Genomic DNA, 14,705 nt, shown 5'->3' on the forward strand with positions numbered 1-14,705 from the left:
TTTCCTCCTGCTGGGCTTGAGTGAACATCTCCCTATAGTTAGTGTCCAGACTGAAATTTGATGAAGTAGAATAATGCTGATACAATTGCTTCTGTTTGTGTTTTGTCAAATCCTGGAGTTCAAGTTTTGAACCAGGGTATAAGTATCAAAAATTAATGTTTTTTTTTTCCTAAAGGAGTTTTTTGCCTCATTATTCTTTCACTATGATGGCCAGGAAATCTCTATTCAGAACAAGAGGAAATTGCTGGTGATGAATAATTAATTCTTGAGGGAATGCAGAATTAGACTGGTTAGCAAAAAGAACCTGAAGATTATGAAGTAGTATATAAACAGTATACACAGCATTAGAGTCCTCAGACACATGCTAAGTTCATTTGAAGGCAGCACTGTGGGATCTCACACAAACATTGCTGTGGTAGATGAATTCTATAGAACTCTGCTCCAAGGTTCTAGGTAAAATTGTTCTGAAGCATTCTTCACCAGTAGCACTTCTCCCAAGATCCACTTTTCTATGCTGAGAGTGTCTTTGGGTCACTATGTAATAACCACTGTATATTACAACAGTCCTTGCCCTAAGTATAGACCACGCTGTTAAATTTTCTAGAATGGTTTTGATTCCCAGATATCACACTGCTCCAGTAGCCAGTCCTTAGCGTGGACAGAACAAGTGATTCCAGGGACTGTTTACACCCACTGGGTTTCTCCACATAGTGATTAGGAAATATGGGAGACAGTATGAAATCTCAGAGAATATACAGCCCTACTGTTCCTGCAATTCTGTTCTCTACTTGCTCTTTCTATTCTCATGGCTAAGTCTGTGTTCTCATTAAATAATCTTTGAGGTTCTTCCAGGAGCCATAGCAACAGAAACAGGATGAAAAATGTCTAGTGTTTGCCTGAAAAAAGGACCACTCAACATTTAAAACCATATTTAATTTTCACTTGGGTAGTAATTTTTCTGGATTTTATAAATGAGCATATCAGGACTTGACACTTTGTTTTGTAAAATATAAAATATATCATTCTTTTGGTACTCAAATAAGTTTATTTCCTCCCCGACACTCTCTTTATCATTTTCTTCCTGTCGTGCATATCTTTTCTTTCTCTACCCATATTTCCCTACACAATAATTATCGACAGACTATAGTGTTAATAAGTAATTCAATAGTATTTTTCATTCTCTTTTATACTGAGTAACTTTCACATTTATTTGGGGTTTGATATTTAAAAATGAGAAAATACTTTAACAGTTCCAAACATAAGTTGTCAAAACAGAGACCTTCCATAAAAACAAGAGATTTTCATCATCATCAGAAATAATTTTATTATCTATTTTAAAGCAATTCAATAAAACTAGTAGCAAAAATGGCACATAGACAATAAACCAAACCAATTCTCAAAGAGCTAAGAGCACAATTACTTCATGTTTTATTTTCATGTGCAAGTGTAATCATTTTAAAAAGGCAACAGTTTGTTGAAAGTTTTTAATAAGCATCATTTATTCTTTAAATAATTGGAAAGACTATAAACTATTATTTTTATATCAAGCAATATTAATTCTGTCAAATATTAAATTTGGGCTAATATTAATAATCAAAAATAATTATTTTAAAACTTATGAAACAAAATTTTTAGTTTTATAGGAAATATAGTCATATCCTAGCTTAAAATTCCAGTCTTAGCAACTGTCATAATGTAAAAATACTAAACTTCGGAGCTCATTGGGAAAAAGATGTTTAAAATCTGACATTTATTCCTAAAATAACTGTAATGGAATAAAAAATGTCAATCAAAAGAAATATCTTACCTGACTACTGATAACCAAAAGTGAAATAAGTCAGTATATTCAGTATGTTTTATCTATTCCATATAATAATTCAATCCTGCTTCCAATTTTAATATCATGTGGAGTTTTTCAGTTGTATTTAATATAGATAACATACACATACGCTTGCTTACAATCATGACATTTGAAGGCATGCTCTCAATTTGAAGTAACTTGCTCAAACCAATCTTCTTTAAAGACTAAAGCATCTCTCTATTTTGAGGGAATCCTTTATGCTTTTCTTATTCTAAATTATGGATAATGTAAAGTACTGGTAATAAAAAATACATTCTATATTCTCCTGTCAATTTGAAAAATAACTAGAAAATTTAATTTCACATTTTATTTTTTTTGTATAATTATTGGAAGCATGTTAGGTTTTATTTTCTTAAAAGAATTTATTTTCCTTTTCTGTGATCTGTTTCATTAAGATAAGAAGGAAAAAAATCCATTTCTTATATGGACTATTTTAGGGTACAAGTGTCATGTTGATGAATAAATAGATAGAAATCAGAATTTTTGTTTTTGAAATGGACTAGTATATCTGTCATGGGAACAGTTTATTATTCTATTTGATATAGCAAAGTGTGTATACATTTATTACCTCATACGTTTTGTTGTATTTGTGATGAGAAAAAATAGGGAATAAAGACAAAAGTAATATATTAAAATTATCTGACAAATGCTTAATAATTCATATTAAAATTAAAATAGAAGAAATATCTATATTAATGACATTTTCCTTACAATATTGAAGTATAGATAGGTTTGATTATTTTTATATTAAATCAGATTTTAAGTGTAAGTCTTTAATATCAAAGACATTTGGAGAATGCTAAAGGTTTTAAAGTGTCCCTGTAGTCCATAAAATGTATAAACACTCTTCCTTTAAACTTGGACCCATTTTCTTAGTGAAATCTTCTATATAGCTAAATGAAAAATATTAAAGCCTACAGCAATAGAAGGCATAATTGCCCATCTGATATTTAAGGTAGATATTCCAGTTCTCGTACTCATATTAAGTGAAAAGATATGCATTGTTTTCTCTATGTATGGTACTTTTTAGGAGAAAATATATTTTTTTTATTAAATAAATGTTTCTCAGCATAAAATGTGCATTAGATATGAAGCTACCAAAAAGCCCAGATGATTAATAGTTCTTTGTGTTTTAGTTTCTTCTGAATAATTAAACATGCTATGGGTATGTTGGCTTCTAAAATGAACACAATAATATATGGACAGACAGACATAAATGACTCTAAAGGTCTATTCTGAAGAAAACTATGATTCCTAGACAGAAGTCACCCACAGAAGTTAGTGATTAATCTCTGGATAGAGATAAGCATACATTCTTATTGGGCTCAATTTTAGAAACAGCAAAGTTAAACAATATAATGACATATTTAATTATAAGGAGAAAAGCAGACTTCAGTGCCCTTGTGATGCACTGAATATGCATGGATTTCTTTATTTTTATAGTCTTAGTAATGTTTTAAAACAGGATGCATACAATTCTGATAGTTCTTGAACAGTTAAATATCAGATTTTAACTTCTGTATTTTATAGTCGTTTTCAGAATCCCCCACTGATGAAATTTAAATACTAACCAGGGAAATGTCAATAAATACCACATTAAGTTCCAAAATGATCTGTACTTCTAAGAGAATATATTTTGTTTTTAAATAGAAGAAAGTTGAGAAATTGAATACATTCCAGTCAGTTTCGTAGGACCATCACAACATTTTCGTGATTTCAAGCAAGATCCCTGTAGGGAAAATAAGGTCCCTTATTTTCTTTTCATCAGAGTTGAGTTTCCTCCCGAGAATCTTGAACAGCAGCATTGCAGATGCTGTTTTTCCTACTGGGTTCACTGTTTGGAAGGTAGGACAGTGGATCTGGTCGGATCAAGTATCTACCAAAGGAAAACAAAGCAGGAAGCTATATTAGTAAATCAAGGTAACCTTAATTCAGGGTGTCACTAGAAATATTCACTAATTATATGTTCTATCTGTAAGTTATCTAAGATGTTACTTTATAAATAACCAAAAGAAAGGTTCACTGTAATTAGCCTCATATGATTAGATGGCAAATGCTAATGAATTAAGTTTTGCTCTTTCCAATTTGGTTTAGGCTCCATAATATATTTATCCTTTCAACCTTGTCCCATGAATACTGGCTATATTTTATTAAGATCTACATCATAACCATCATTATGTCAGTACTTAATTACTCTTCCATTTATTTTTATCATTTACACAATTAAGAAATTGTTGTAAAGCCAAGTGGTGGTGGCGCACCCCCCTTTAATTCCAGCACTCGAGAGGCAGAGGCAGGTAGATCTCTGAAAGTTCGAGGCCAGTCTAGGCTACAAGAGCTAGTTCAAGGACAATTCTAAAACTTAACTACAGTGAAACCCTGTCTTTAAAAACCAAAAAAAGAAAAAAAAAGAAAGAAAGAAACAAAGAAAGAAAGGAAGGAAGGAAGGAAGGAAGGAAGGAAGGAAGAAAGAAAGAAAGAAAGAAAGAAAGAAAGAAAGAAAGAAAGAAAAATTTGTAGGTGGTTGGAAAGTCTTTCCAATTTATGAAGGTAAGTATCATTATGGAAAATATTATGGCTAGATAACATTTGGATTATTTGGAAAATTGTTTGTCTTGTATTTAACATAATAATACTGAAGTATACAGGCTTATTTATATGTCTTTACTTATTCTTTGTTTGTCTATTGGTGTCATTTCATCTAATTATTTAGTCCTAATTGACCTGAAACTTGCTATGTAGGCAAGACTAACTTCAAAATTATGGGGATAGTCTTGCCTCTTTCTGGAACTTCTATGGTTAAATGCAAGAGCCACCATGTTATTCTTTTAAAATCATTATTAATAGGTTCAAGGAGTAAATAAGAACATGTACATTTGAAAAACTCAAATGTTTCAATATTTGGATTTCTCCAAGGGACATGGTTCTTCATGCTGTGAAATTATATGTGATTAGTACATGCTACCAGTTCTGTATACCTCGTGTGTGTGTGTGTGTGTGTGTGTGTGTGTGTGTGTGTGTGTGTAAATGACCTCTGTTCTGCAGAAGACTATAATGTAAATTATGGAGCAGATGTAAAGAAGAAAATGGATTCTCAACAGCCTATAAAAAGAAGAGAACTGAATAATACTTTATTAAAGGATTGGGGTTAATCTTTTTTTTTAAATACACTTGATAAATCAAAAGCAGGAAGATGATAACAAACTAAATTAAATAGGGAGGGACACAGAGGAAGGACTGTTCCTGGTATACTTTAAAAAAGGAGTTTAACTAAACATCTGGTTAGAACAGAAAGTAGTGGTAGGTAAAGTCAGAAATAAAATCAGCACAGAGATAATGAAGGTTATTAAACAATGGCTTTCTAGGATAGTCATGATTCAGGTGAAAATGAAAGGAGAAATCCATGTTACTATAATACCTTAACAAGGAAGTAAAAAATAAATCAGGAAAATAATTTGACAACAAGTACCTAACAATGGTTGTACTCTTTAAAATGTAGGGGGATATTCATAGAGTACATTATCATAAGTAGGATGAGTGGACGAGGAAAGCACCTCATCCAGTGTCTCCAATCCAATGGAAGTTTAAATTAGTGTCCTTGGATCTATTAACAGAATTTCACTGTCTATGCACACCACTTCTAACTACTTAGAATTTTAATAGCATTATAGATCAATGAAGAAAACTAATAGCAAACCTCAAGCCATTTAACAACTTTTCGTCTAGTGATTTATTGTTTTGGAATCAAGTTATTGTTGCTCTTTCATTTGGAATGAACGTCTTGAAGCAAAATTGTAGAAAGAAAGCACAAAAAGTACACGTATAATTCACTATCCACTAAATTCATTGATGTTGTGACAAACACTGCAAGTCAGAGTTTGACAGAGCACATTCCTTTGGCTCTCCTTTGATCTGCTATATACCATGGTAGGTATTAGAATGTGCCATAGCTTGAATTCTGCTAGGCCTTCTCTCAGGGCCATGAATACAGTTCCTGCAATAGTATGAGGAACATATTTTTTGTGGCACTTAAGTTGATGTTTTGCTTAAATTAAATAAAAATCAGAGTGTTCAAAGAGTAGGAAATTTCTCTCAAGCATTCCTGGTTTACTGTATGCTTTGTAAAAAAATGCTCTAGTTATAGCTTGGAAAGTTTCATATTTAATTTGAAGTAGTAAACATGCTTATATATGTATATAATATAGTGTTACTGCCACATGATTTATCCTTTATTATATTTTTTCAAGGAAGAAATAGAATAACAAAAGGGTAAATACTTTGTGATACTATTTACTTGAAAATGTGCTAGTAAAAGAAAGCACATAAAGATAGAATGTAGACTAACGAGTAAGTGCAGAAGTCAAAGTAGGAGGATAAGATGGTAGAGAGAGATAGCTTAACCCCTCTATGGTACAGGACTTCTTTAATGCACAATAATATGATCCAAAATTGAACTGTGAGAACCTCTCCATTGTCATGGGAAATATTTAAAGACATTAACTTCTCTATATTAAATGTATGAATCGTATGTTCATTTTATCCCAGTAAGTTATTTAAATGTGTCTTCTTTTATACTATAAAGACATACAGAGTAATAGAATTAATTCTTACAAGATCACAGAACCTAAAGAGTACAGGAAGAAAAAGATAATTTGCAAATGGGATCATAACAAGACATAAAGTTTGGCCAGTCAAAGAATAATTAACAAAATATAAACTACAAAATGGGAGATGGTATTTGAATTATTTATTCAACAAGTGATATAATATCTAGAATATATAGAGAGCTCAACCAACTTAAAAACAGCAAAATCCCAAAGGTATTAATGCAGTTAAAAGTCTACAAATGACCTGAAACAAGTTCTCAGGCAAATTCCTGGTAAGAACAAAAAAATTGTTAACAACATTAGATGAATACCAATCAAAACAGAGTGATTATTGTTTTACATCTTTTGGAATGGCTATTGTACAAAAGATCAGAAATCAGATATTGCTAGAGACATGGAAAAAGAAATATTCATTTACTATTGATACAAATTTTATTTAGCAAAGCCATAATTAATACAATATGGAAACTCTCTTTATAGAACTAGAAATAAAAGCACATGTGATCCAACAAACTACTACTATGTATATAAAGATAATCAAATAAATCAATAAGAATTTTATGGTTAATTATATCATGCATTAAATTGTGCTAACTGACATTTATAGGATATTTACTTCACCAATTACTTCTCAACTACTTCTCAACATATAGAAACTTCTCCAAGATATACTGCATTTTAGAAGACAACACAAATATAAAAACAGAAACAAAAAACATCATATTTTGTAGTTTTTACATCAGTACACTGGCAGCACCTGAATCTATAGCTGTTTCATTCAGTAATTATGGCTCTGCCATTACTGTCTCACTTCTCTGGTAGCCGCAGTGTGGGAAATTTATATCCTGTTTGGTCTACCTTCTGCTGCTGCCACCAAATGCAGTTTTCAAGTAAATCTCTTTAGTTCTATTTATCAATAGGACTCAGGAGTCAGAGGCTGAGGTGAAAACCTGTTCGCTCAGAGCAATTTGAGGAGCAACTAGCTGACCTTCCCTCTTTACAGAAAGACAGTGTCCTTCTGCAACATCAAACTTAGAGAGACCACCACGCTCAAAGTCCTTTCTACTGTTTCCTGTGCATCTCTCTATCTTCCAGATTCCCTCTGATTTGCTATAATTAATTTCTGTCAAGGAGTTTCTGGCTCCGCCTCCTGACCCAAGGTTGAATTTATTTACTTAATACAAATGCAACCTCAGGGTTAATAGTGTGATTAAAGATCCTGTAACAATATTGATCTTATCTGATCAGAAATAATCTTTACTTTTATGTGTTTTGAAATTTTGTTACCAAAGGGCTGCCACATTAGGAAGATTGACAACAATTTTAGTAAATGTAGTTCATCTTTCTACCCCTTTCCTCCTGCATTCCACTGCATTTTAATTTTCCTTGTGGAAATTTTAATATCTTTACAGATATATACTGTTAGGTGCTTCCCTTTTTCTTTGAGCTGTTCTCCAACATAGTATAGATATTCTTGTTTTACTAATGTATATTTCCCTAGAGAATACAGAATGCTACTATTTTGTCAACTAACAAACCTTCTTTACAACAGTTCTATATTTTATAATAATATATAGAGAAACACAGGAATCCCTATGCTCCTCAGAAATATCCTTTGCCAGGCATGCTCATCACAATAATAAGGGACTATAATGGTAAAATAAAATAAAAGGTAGATTTGTTATTTGTATATCCCTAATCCCTAATATGAGGTCAACTTACACAACATCATTGAGCTCAAGCCTGGTATCTGGAGATGGATTAATCAGGATGTAGGATAGGGTGCTTTGATGATCATTCATTTCATCTGCAAGATAAATAAATACAATGTATTTTAGAATTTACACAAAAATCACAGAAATCATTATATTTGTGTTTAAATCATGGAGTTGTTAATGAGAATTTACTGAAGTTCCTTTTGGTTCTGTTTTGTATTTAATGTATGGAAATTTGGTTTGCACTTTTCTGTCATCTGACATGTTGGCAATGGACCTATTTTTTGTTCCAGTAGACGATAAAAATAAAATACCTAATTCTGTTCAGTGTAACCATAGTTACACTCTCTCCTCAAAGTCATTACAATTAAGTTTTTTTCTACTAAAAAATAGTTATGAGATATTTACTTGATTCATTTCCCTTTATAATAATTAAAAATAATTAGAAGTAAACATCATCATTCCATAGAACATTGACATAAAAATCTCCTGAAAAAGAATCTAGTCATATGTATTTAAAAGGTATTAAAAACTGTAATACATATACATATATAACTGTAATATATATATATATATATCTTTAATATGCATGCCTTCATGGCATGATTCACTTTTTTTTCCTTTTTTTTTTTTTTTTTTTGGTTTTTCGAGACAGGGTTTCTCTGCAACTTTTTTAGAGCCTGTCCTGGAACTAGCTCTTGTAGACCAGGCTGGCCTCGAACTCACAGAGATCCGCCTGCCTCTGCCTCCCGAGTGCTGGGATTAAAGGCGTGCGCCACCACCACCCGGCTCATGATTCACTTTTTAAGAATACAAATAATCAATTTGAAAAGAAATTAACCTTACATTTTAAGGAGATTACATTGGTAAATATTTTCTTTTCTTATTGGCCATATTGGGAATAGCTGGTACTGTGAGAGAGCACTGAAGTCAGTGTCCTCAGAGCACTGGCCTCTGTCCTGAGTCAGTTCTTAAAAGAACAAGTTATTTTAAAAGATTAAGTCTTCAACCCCTGCACCGCATAAGTGGGCATTATAGCTTACTCGGTAAGGTTCTATTTTATCTGCTCAACTATTCTGATGTGGGGACACCACAAAACACTGAAACTGAACCTGTATTAGAATATCCACCTTCAATGACTTAAATAAACATCAGTTTTTAAAAAGTACACAACTTCAAGTGCCAGATACAGCAATAAGAAGCTCGCCAACACAAGAGGATAAGCATTATCATTTTTAAAATGTGAAAAACTTTGTAGGTCTTGATGTTTAACATTCTAAGTGTATTAAAAGATACAACAATAAAACCATGTGGATACATGCTTCAATGATTACCTTTCTTTCCAAGGATAAAGTATATGTTGATATCCTTAAGATCAGAACAGTCTAAAGTACTAGTATTCATTTAGTTACTATACTTATAAATAAATATAGTTCTTGAAAACAAATCTGTATTATGAAGTTTGAAGAAAAGTCTAAAATTATTTCTTACCAAAGACGGTTCCTCGGTATTTATATATTTCATTAAAGTTCAGGTTAGGCCAGCATAGCTGAACCTAATAAACAATTTGCTGTACTAAAATGTTATTCTCACAAAATAATATTATTCATTATTTTCATTTCAGTATAAATAATGCTCTTTTAATGTCATAATATATTCTGCTTTAGTTCAATTGATATGCAAAGCTTCTTTAAAGCCTATAAATCAAAGTTAGAATCCTACAAGACAGACAAATTACAGAATAGATGAGCCTATCAAAAGTTTAGCAGTAAAAATATTTCAATTCCAAACTGATTAAATTGATATTCAAATAAAGTAATATATTTGGTTGTTAATTGTTGGAATAGATCTAGAAATACAACTTCCCCCTTTAGGATCAGGGTTGCCAAGAAAAACAAAGAATGCCCAAGGATAAATAAACCACAGCTAACAACTACAAACAAACAGTATATAACAAATATGGTCTAACGATGTCATGTGAAACACTAAAATAATTTCTGAAGTACTGGAAAATTATCTGAAAGTCAAATGCAGCTGGGAATCCTGCATATTTATTGGCTAAACCTGGGATTCATATGTAAGGAGAAATGACTAAATCAGCAGACTGAGTTTGAAATCCAAATGTACAAATGATATTTACTCCAAAAATAGTTACCACACAAAAACATAAATCACATTATACTGACATCAGTTTATCAAGATCATATATCTCTATGAAAAGTAAGTTTCATTTATGCATTCTTCTCAAAAAAGTATTATTTTAATGTGAATTGTAACAAGTTCTTTTCAAAGGAACTACAATTGACGGTATTCTCTCGACCCTAAGTCATAACACTCTGAAAGGCAGTGGCTATACTAGAAAAATCTCCATTTCATTTGGATGTGAGCAACTCAGTAACTAAAATAAACAAAAATGGTCCTGAACTGCAGTACAAAGAAGGCAACTCTACCAAAACACCTCTAGCTCAGTGTAGATACCCAGCCACATTCTGTCATTAACAGAGCACTCTTAAGTTTCTTTTGAATAAAAGTCAAATGGCAGTGGTGGTCTCATTTGTTTGTCACAAATGAGCCAAGATAATTATGAGTTTTCCTATGAGTAGATGCAATTATTTTGTCAATATTTTGATTTGCTCAATTAGCCTATTTTAACAAATCAAATTGAACGCGTTAATTGAGCAACTGACTCTAAGACTGATATCAAGCATGTCGATAATACACTCAGTGATTTCACACGTTTTAAATCAAGGCATAGATGTGGCCACAATCAGAACCAGCAATTCCAGTTTTTTTTTTTTCTCTACTCCTCAATGACTAGTCCTCGTGGAGTGGAATGCCATCATTTTGATTTAGGTTAAAAGTAGTTGTTGAGTTCAAAGCCATTCTTTCAAGTCTGCCTTGCCAAAGAGCTCAGCTTGACCCACAGCTTGTCTGCCACACTTTGTGAAAAGACCTGCTGTTACCCTCTTCTCTTTGTGATTTTGCAGTTGAGAATTAATAAGCAAGTTTTAAAGTCTATTTTAACTCACTTCAAAGAGACATTCATCAATGTTTTATTGGCCATGCACTACTGTTTTGGTATCAGATAGTTATATTCTGTGGCTATATTTTATTTCTCAATTCTGTAAGGATGAATATAGTAGGTTCAATAGATTATTAAGAGCCTGACATAATTATCATTAATCATAACAGACATGAATACATATGGTTGTGCCAAAAACAGGATATAATACTTACTAAAAATTTGATTTACATTATACTTGGTTGTATAAAATCAGAGAATCAAGATTCTATTTCCTAGCATCAGAAATGTATTAAGAATCTTCTATTAACATACTGTGTCCAAACAGCTAAACTCTGGCCATAGAAGTCTAAAAAAATTCCCTATGGTTAAAATTAGTGCTCTTGAAATTGTTTCATACACATTAAAGAAGACAGGAGATTCGACAAATGGTGCTGACAAAACTAGATATGCACCCTCGGAACAATAAATTTACGTTCATGTCTTTCATCCTATATAAAGCTCAATTCAAAAGAAACCATATACTTTAATTTAAGACATGAAGTGTTGAAACTTCTGGAGGACATAGGGGATACACTTCAGGATTGAAGTATGGAAAATAGCTTCCAAACGGGGCTTCGGTGGGATAGGAAATCAGTGAACAGACTGCATTATACTCTTGGTACAGCCAAAGGAATGAAGAGCGGGGCTACTCAGCTCACAGCTGAGAGAAAATCTTTGCTGTGTACAGGGCTTATTAGAAAAAAACTTATAAAGAACTTCAAAGTAAAACCCCAGCCCCTCAACAATTTGAGTAAGGAGTTGAATAGACAATCTTCAAAAAATGCAAATGATAAGTAAGTATTTTTATTTATTTTTTTTAGTTTTTGAAACTATAATTATACCATTTTCCCCTTCCCATACTTCCTCTGAACCCTCCAAAGTACCACACCCTGTCTTTCTCTTTCAAACTCATTGACTCGTTTTCTTTGTCATTCTGTATTGGGTATGTGTATCCACTTGGATACAACCTGTTCAGTCTGTTTTATGCAACTTGTTTATATATAATTTCAGACCTTATCATTTCATATTGGATAACCAATTTGAGTGCTCTTTCCTAGAGAAGACTATTTCTCCTGCTCTACTTATTCCTTAGTTGCTTGGAATTATTTGAATAGGGTTGACGCCCCGTGAGCTTTCCCTCTTCTGTATTAATTGGTGTCATTCAAGCAAATCTGTTTCTGAGACTTTATACCTGACATTTCCATTACACATAATTTCACAGAAACTCAGGAGTAGTGTTATAGATATATAAGATGCAACATATTACAGAAAACTACAATTGACCAACTTTTTTAAGTGATTAATATTCCTAGCAATGAAGAAACTGGGAAAAAAACGGTAGGGATGAGTTAATAAAATTTAAGAATATATAAAGAAGCCTAATGGACTGACACTATTTCATAAGCCAATTACAAATTTCTTTTTATTCTTTTTTTGAGACAAGGTTTCTGTGTATAGCATTGGCTGTCATCGAACTCACAGAGATCCACCTGCCTCTGCCTCTGACTGAATTTATGTCTCTGTGATGTGGTTGGATTTTATGGAACTAGAGGTACAGACAGTTGTCAACTTCTATGTGGGTGCTACAAATTGAATCTGGGCCTTCTAGGAGAGCAGTCAGTGCTTTTAGCCCCTGAGCCTTCTCTTCATCCATCCAATTTTATTTCTTAACACCAAATTAGTAAATAAAGCTGTTTCCAGAAGGCATGAGTAATTAAATGAAAATCTCATAGACATGCATGTATTAATTTCCGATGTGCTATTGGTCAACGAGGCCCAGAGTCACTCAAGACAATACAGGCACTGGCATTGCTCTTGGATGTCCATCATAATTAGATGATTAGTCTCTACTGCCGAGGACGCCACACACCTTGGTTTCAGGGCACAGAGAAACTGACCTTGAGTTAACCAGATCACTCTTCTTTTTCCCTCACTTTACAGTGCTAGAAGGTGCTAGGCAGACTGCTGAGGGAAAATACATGCCTAGTACTGTAAGCAAACTCAAAACCCATGGCTAGGAAAGTAATAGGCCTATTTATAGGTCTATTCGGAATCTATTAATACGTTTTGATAAATGGTCATGCTGTTAATATGCCTTCTAAATATTTTTTTTATTCATGGATTTATCTCATAGTGGAAAATGCATAATTTAGAGATTCATTATTGTTCAGTGTGATAAGAATAAGCAAATATGAGTATTCAGTCATTAATGGGACTTTTAGATCAAACCTCACCCACCAGACTCCAGAAATATTTCTGTAGAGGTGAGCAAAAGGAAAGTAAGAGCCCCGGGATGTAGAGGAGTGATATGGAAGTCATTACGTTTGCATACATGAATTCACAATACCTGTGTTTATCTGCATAAGGGCTACACAAGATCAAGCCTGTTAAACATTACAGCATGAAGTGGAAAATACCTCCCAAAACCTTACCCTAGCGGAGGAGCAAGGCAGCTAATGGCTGCCAGGGGAAGAAACCATTTCTCTAGCAGTGTGGCCACTGGTAGGTTTTCCATTTTAAATTGGATGAACACACATCCATGGGCAGCACTAATTGCACTTAGTGAGTTAAACAAACAACAAAGAAATAAGCTATACAAAACGTTATGTTGGGAGGGAGATATGAGATAGGGATTCTAGGATGAGTGAGAGTGTGAGGTGGTTCTCTGTACTGTTTAAACTTTCCATTTCATTCATTTCTGGCATTCTTTTAATTGTTTCCACCTTCTTCTTTGGGGTTTGGTGTATTTTTATTTTTCTAAACACCAAAGGAGCACCCAATACCAACTAATTAATTTGTGTCTCTCTACTTCCTTCGTGGAAGCACTTAAAGGTATAAACTTCTCCCATACACCTGTATTCATTGTGTCCTAGAAGTTTCAGTTTGCTGTATTTTAATTTTCATTTCGTTCTACAAATTTTTTAAAATCTTTGTCTTAATTTCGTCTGTGATGCATTCATAATTTAATAGTAGGCTATTTAATCTCTATGAGATCATGTATTCTCTGTATTCTATTTTCTACAATAATTTTGTTTCCATCTAATGTAGGCAGAATACAAGAAGTTACTTCAAATTTCTAATATTAGTTGAGGTTTGCTTTGTGTTTCAATATGTGATCTATTTTACAGAAACTTCCATTGGTCATTTTGCTGTTTGTACCAGAGATGATTCCAATGACACAGACACATATCTATTCTTCATATTGGATGGGATTTAGATTCCTATGTGCTTTTACCTCTCGTTGGCTGGGTTAGAGTCAGCTAGGAGATACTGGAAGCACAACCATGTGACCACTCAGTATTGATTCATTAGTGTGGGACCTGACAAACTTCAGTTCATCTATGAAAAGTTAGAGCCTCTGGCAGCACAGTGCTCAGGAAAAGTGAGTACAGATGGGTTATATTGCAGGGCTGGTGGCATTTGACTTCTGACCTGGAGGGCAAACAGGTGCCCAGTGT

The 14,705-nt window shown here is 33.0% G+C and overlaps 1 protein-coding gene across 2 annotated transcripts in view; it reads right to left on the bottom strand.

Annotated features, from left to right (window-relative positions):
* Window positions 1-1,374: 1,374 nt before the first annotated feature.
* The window catches only part of Kcnt2 (potassium sodium-activated channel subfamily T member 2), a 389,981-nt gene continuing 376,650 nt past the window's right edge, over window positions 1,375-14,705 (bottom strand). For both annotated transcript variants that reach the window (XM_038349154.1, XM_038349153.1), the window contains 2 exons: window positions 8,191-8,275; window positions 1,375-3,737 (listed from right to left, as the gene is read on the bottom strand). In XM_038349154.1, coding sequence (XP_038205082.1) covers window positions 3,626-3,737; window positions 8,191-8,275 — 197 coding nt within the window. In that variant the 3' untranslated portion in view covers window positions 1,375-3,625. The remainder of the gene's footprint in view (window positions 3,738-8,190; window positions 8,276-14,705) is intronic.

Source organism: Arvicola amphibius, chromosome 12 (assembly GCF_903992535.2).
Source record: "Arvicola amphibius chromosome 12, mArvAmp1.2, whole genome shotgun sequence".
Classification (NCBI taxonomy): Eukaryota; Metazoa; Chordata; class Mammalia; order Rodentia; family Cricetidae; genus Arvicola; species Arvicola amphibius.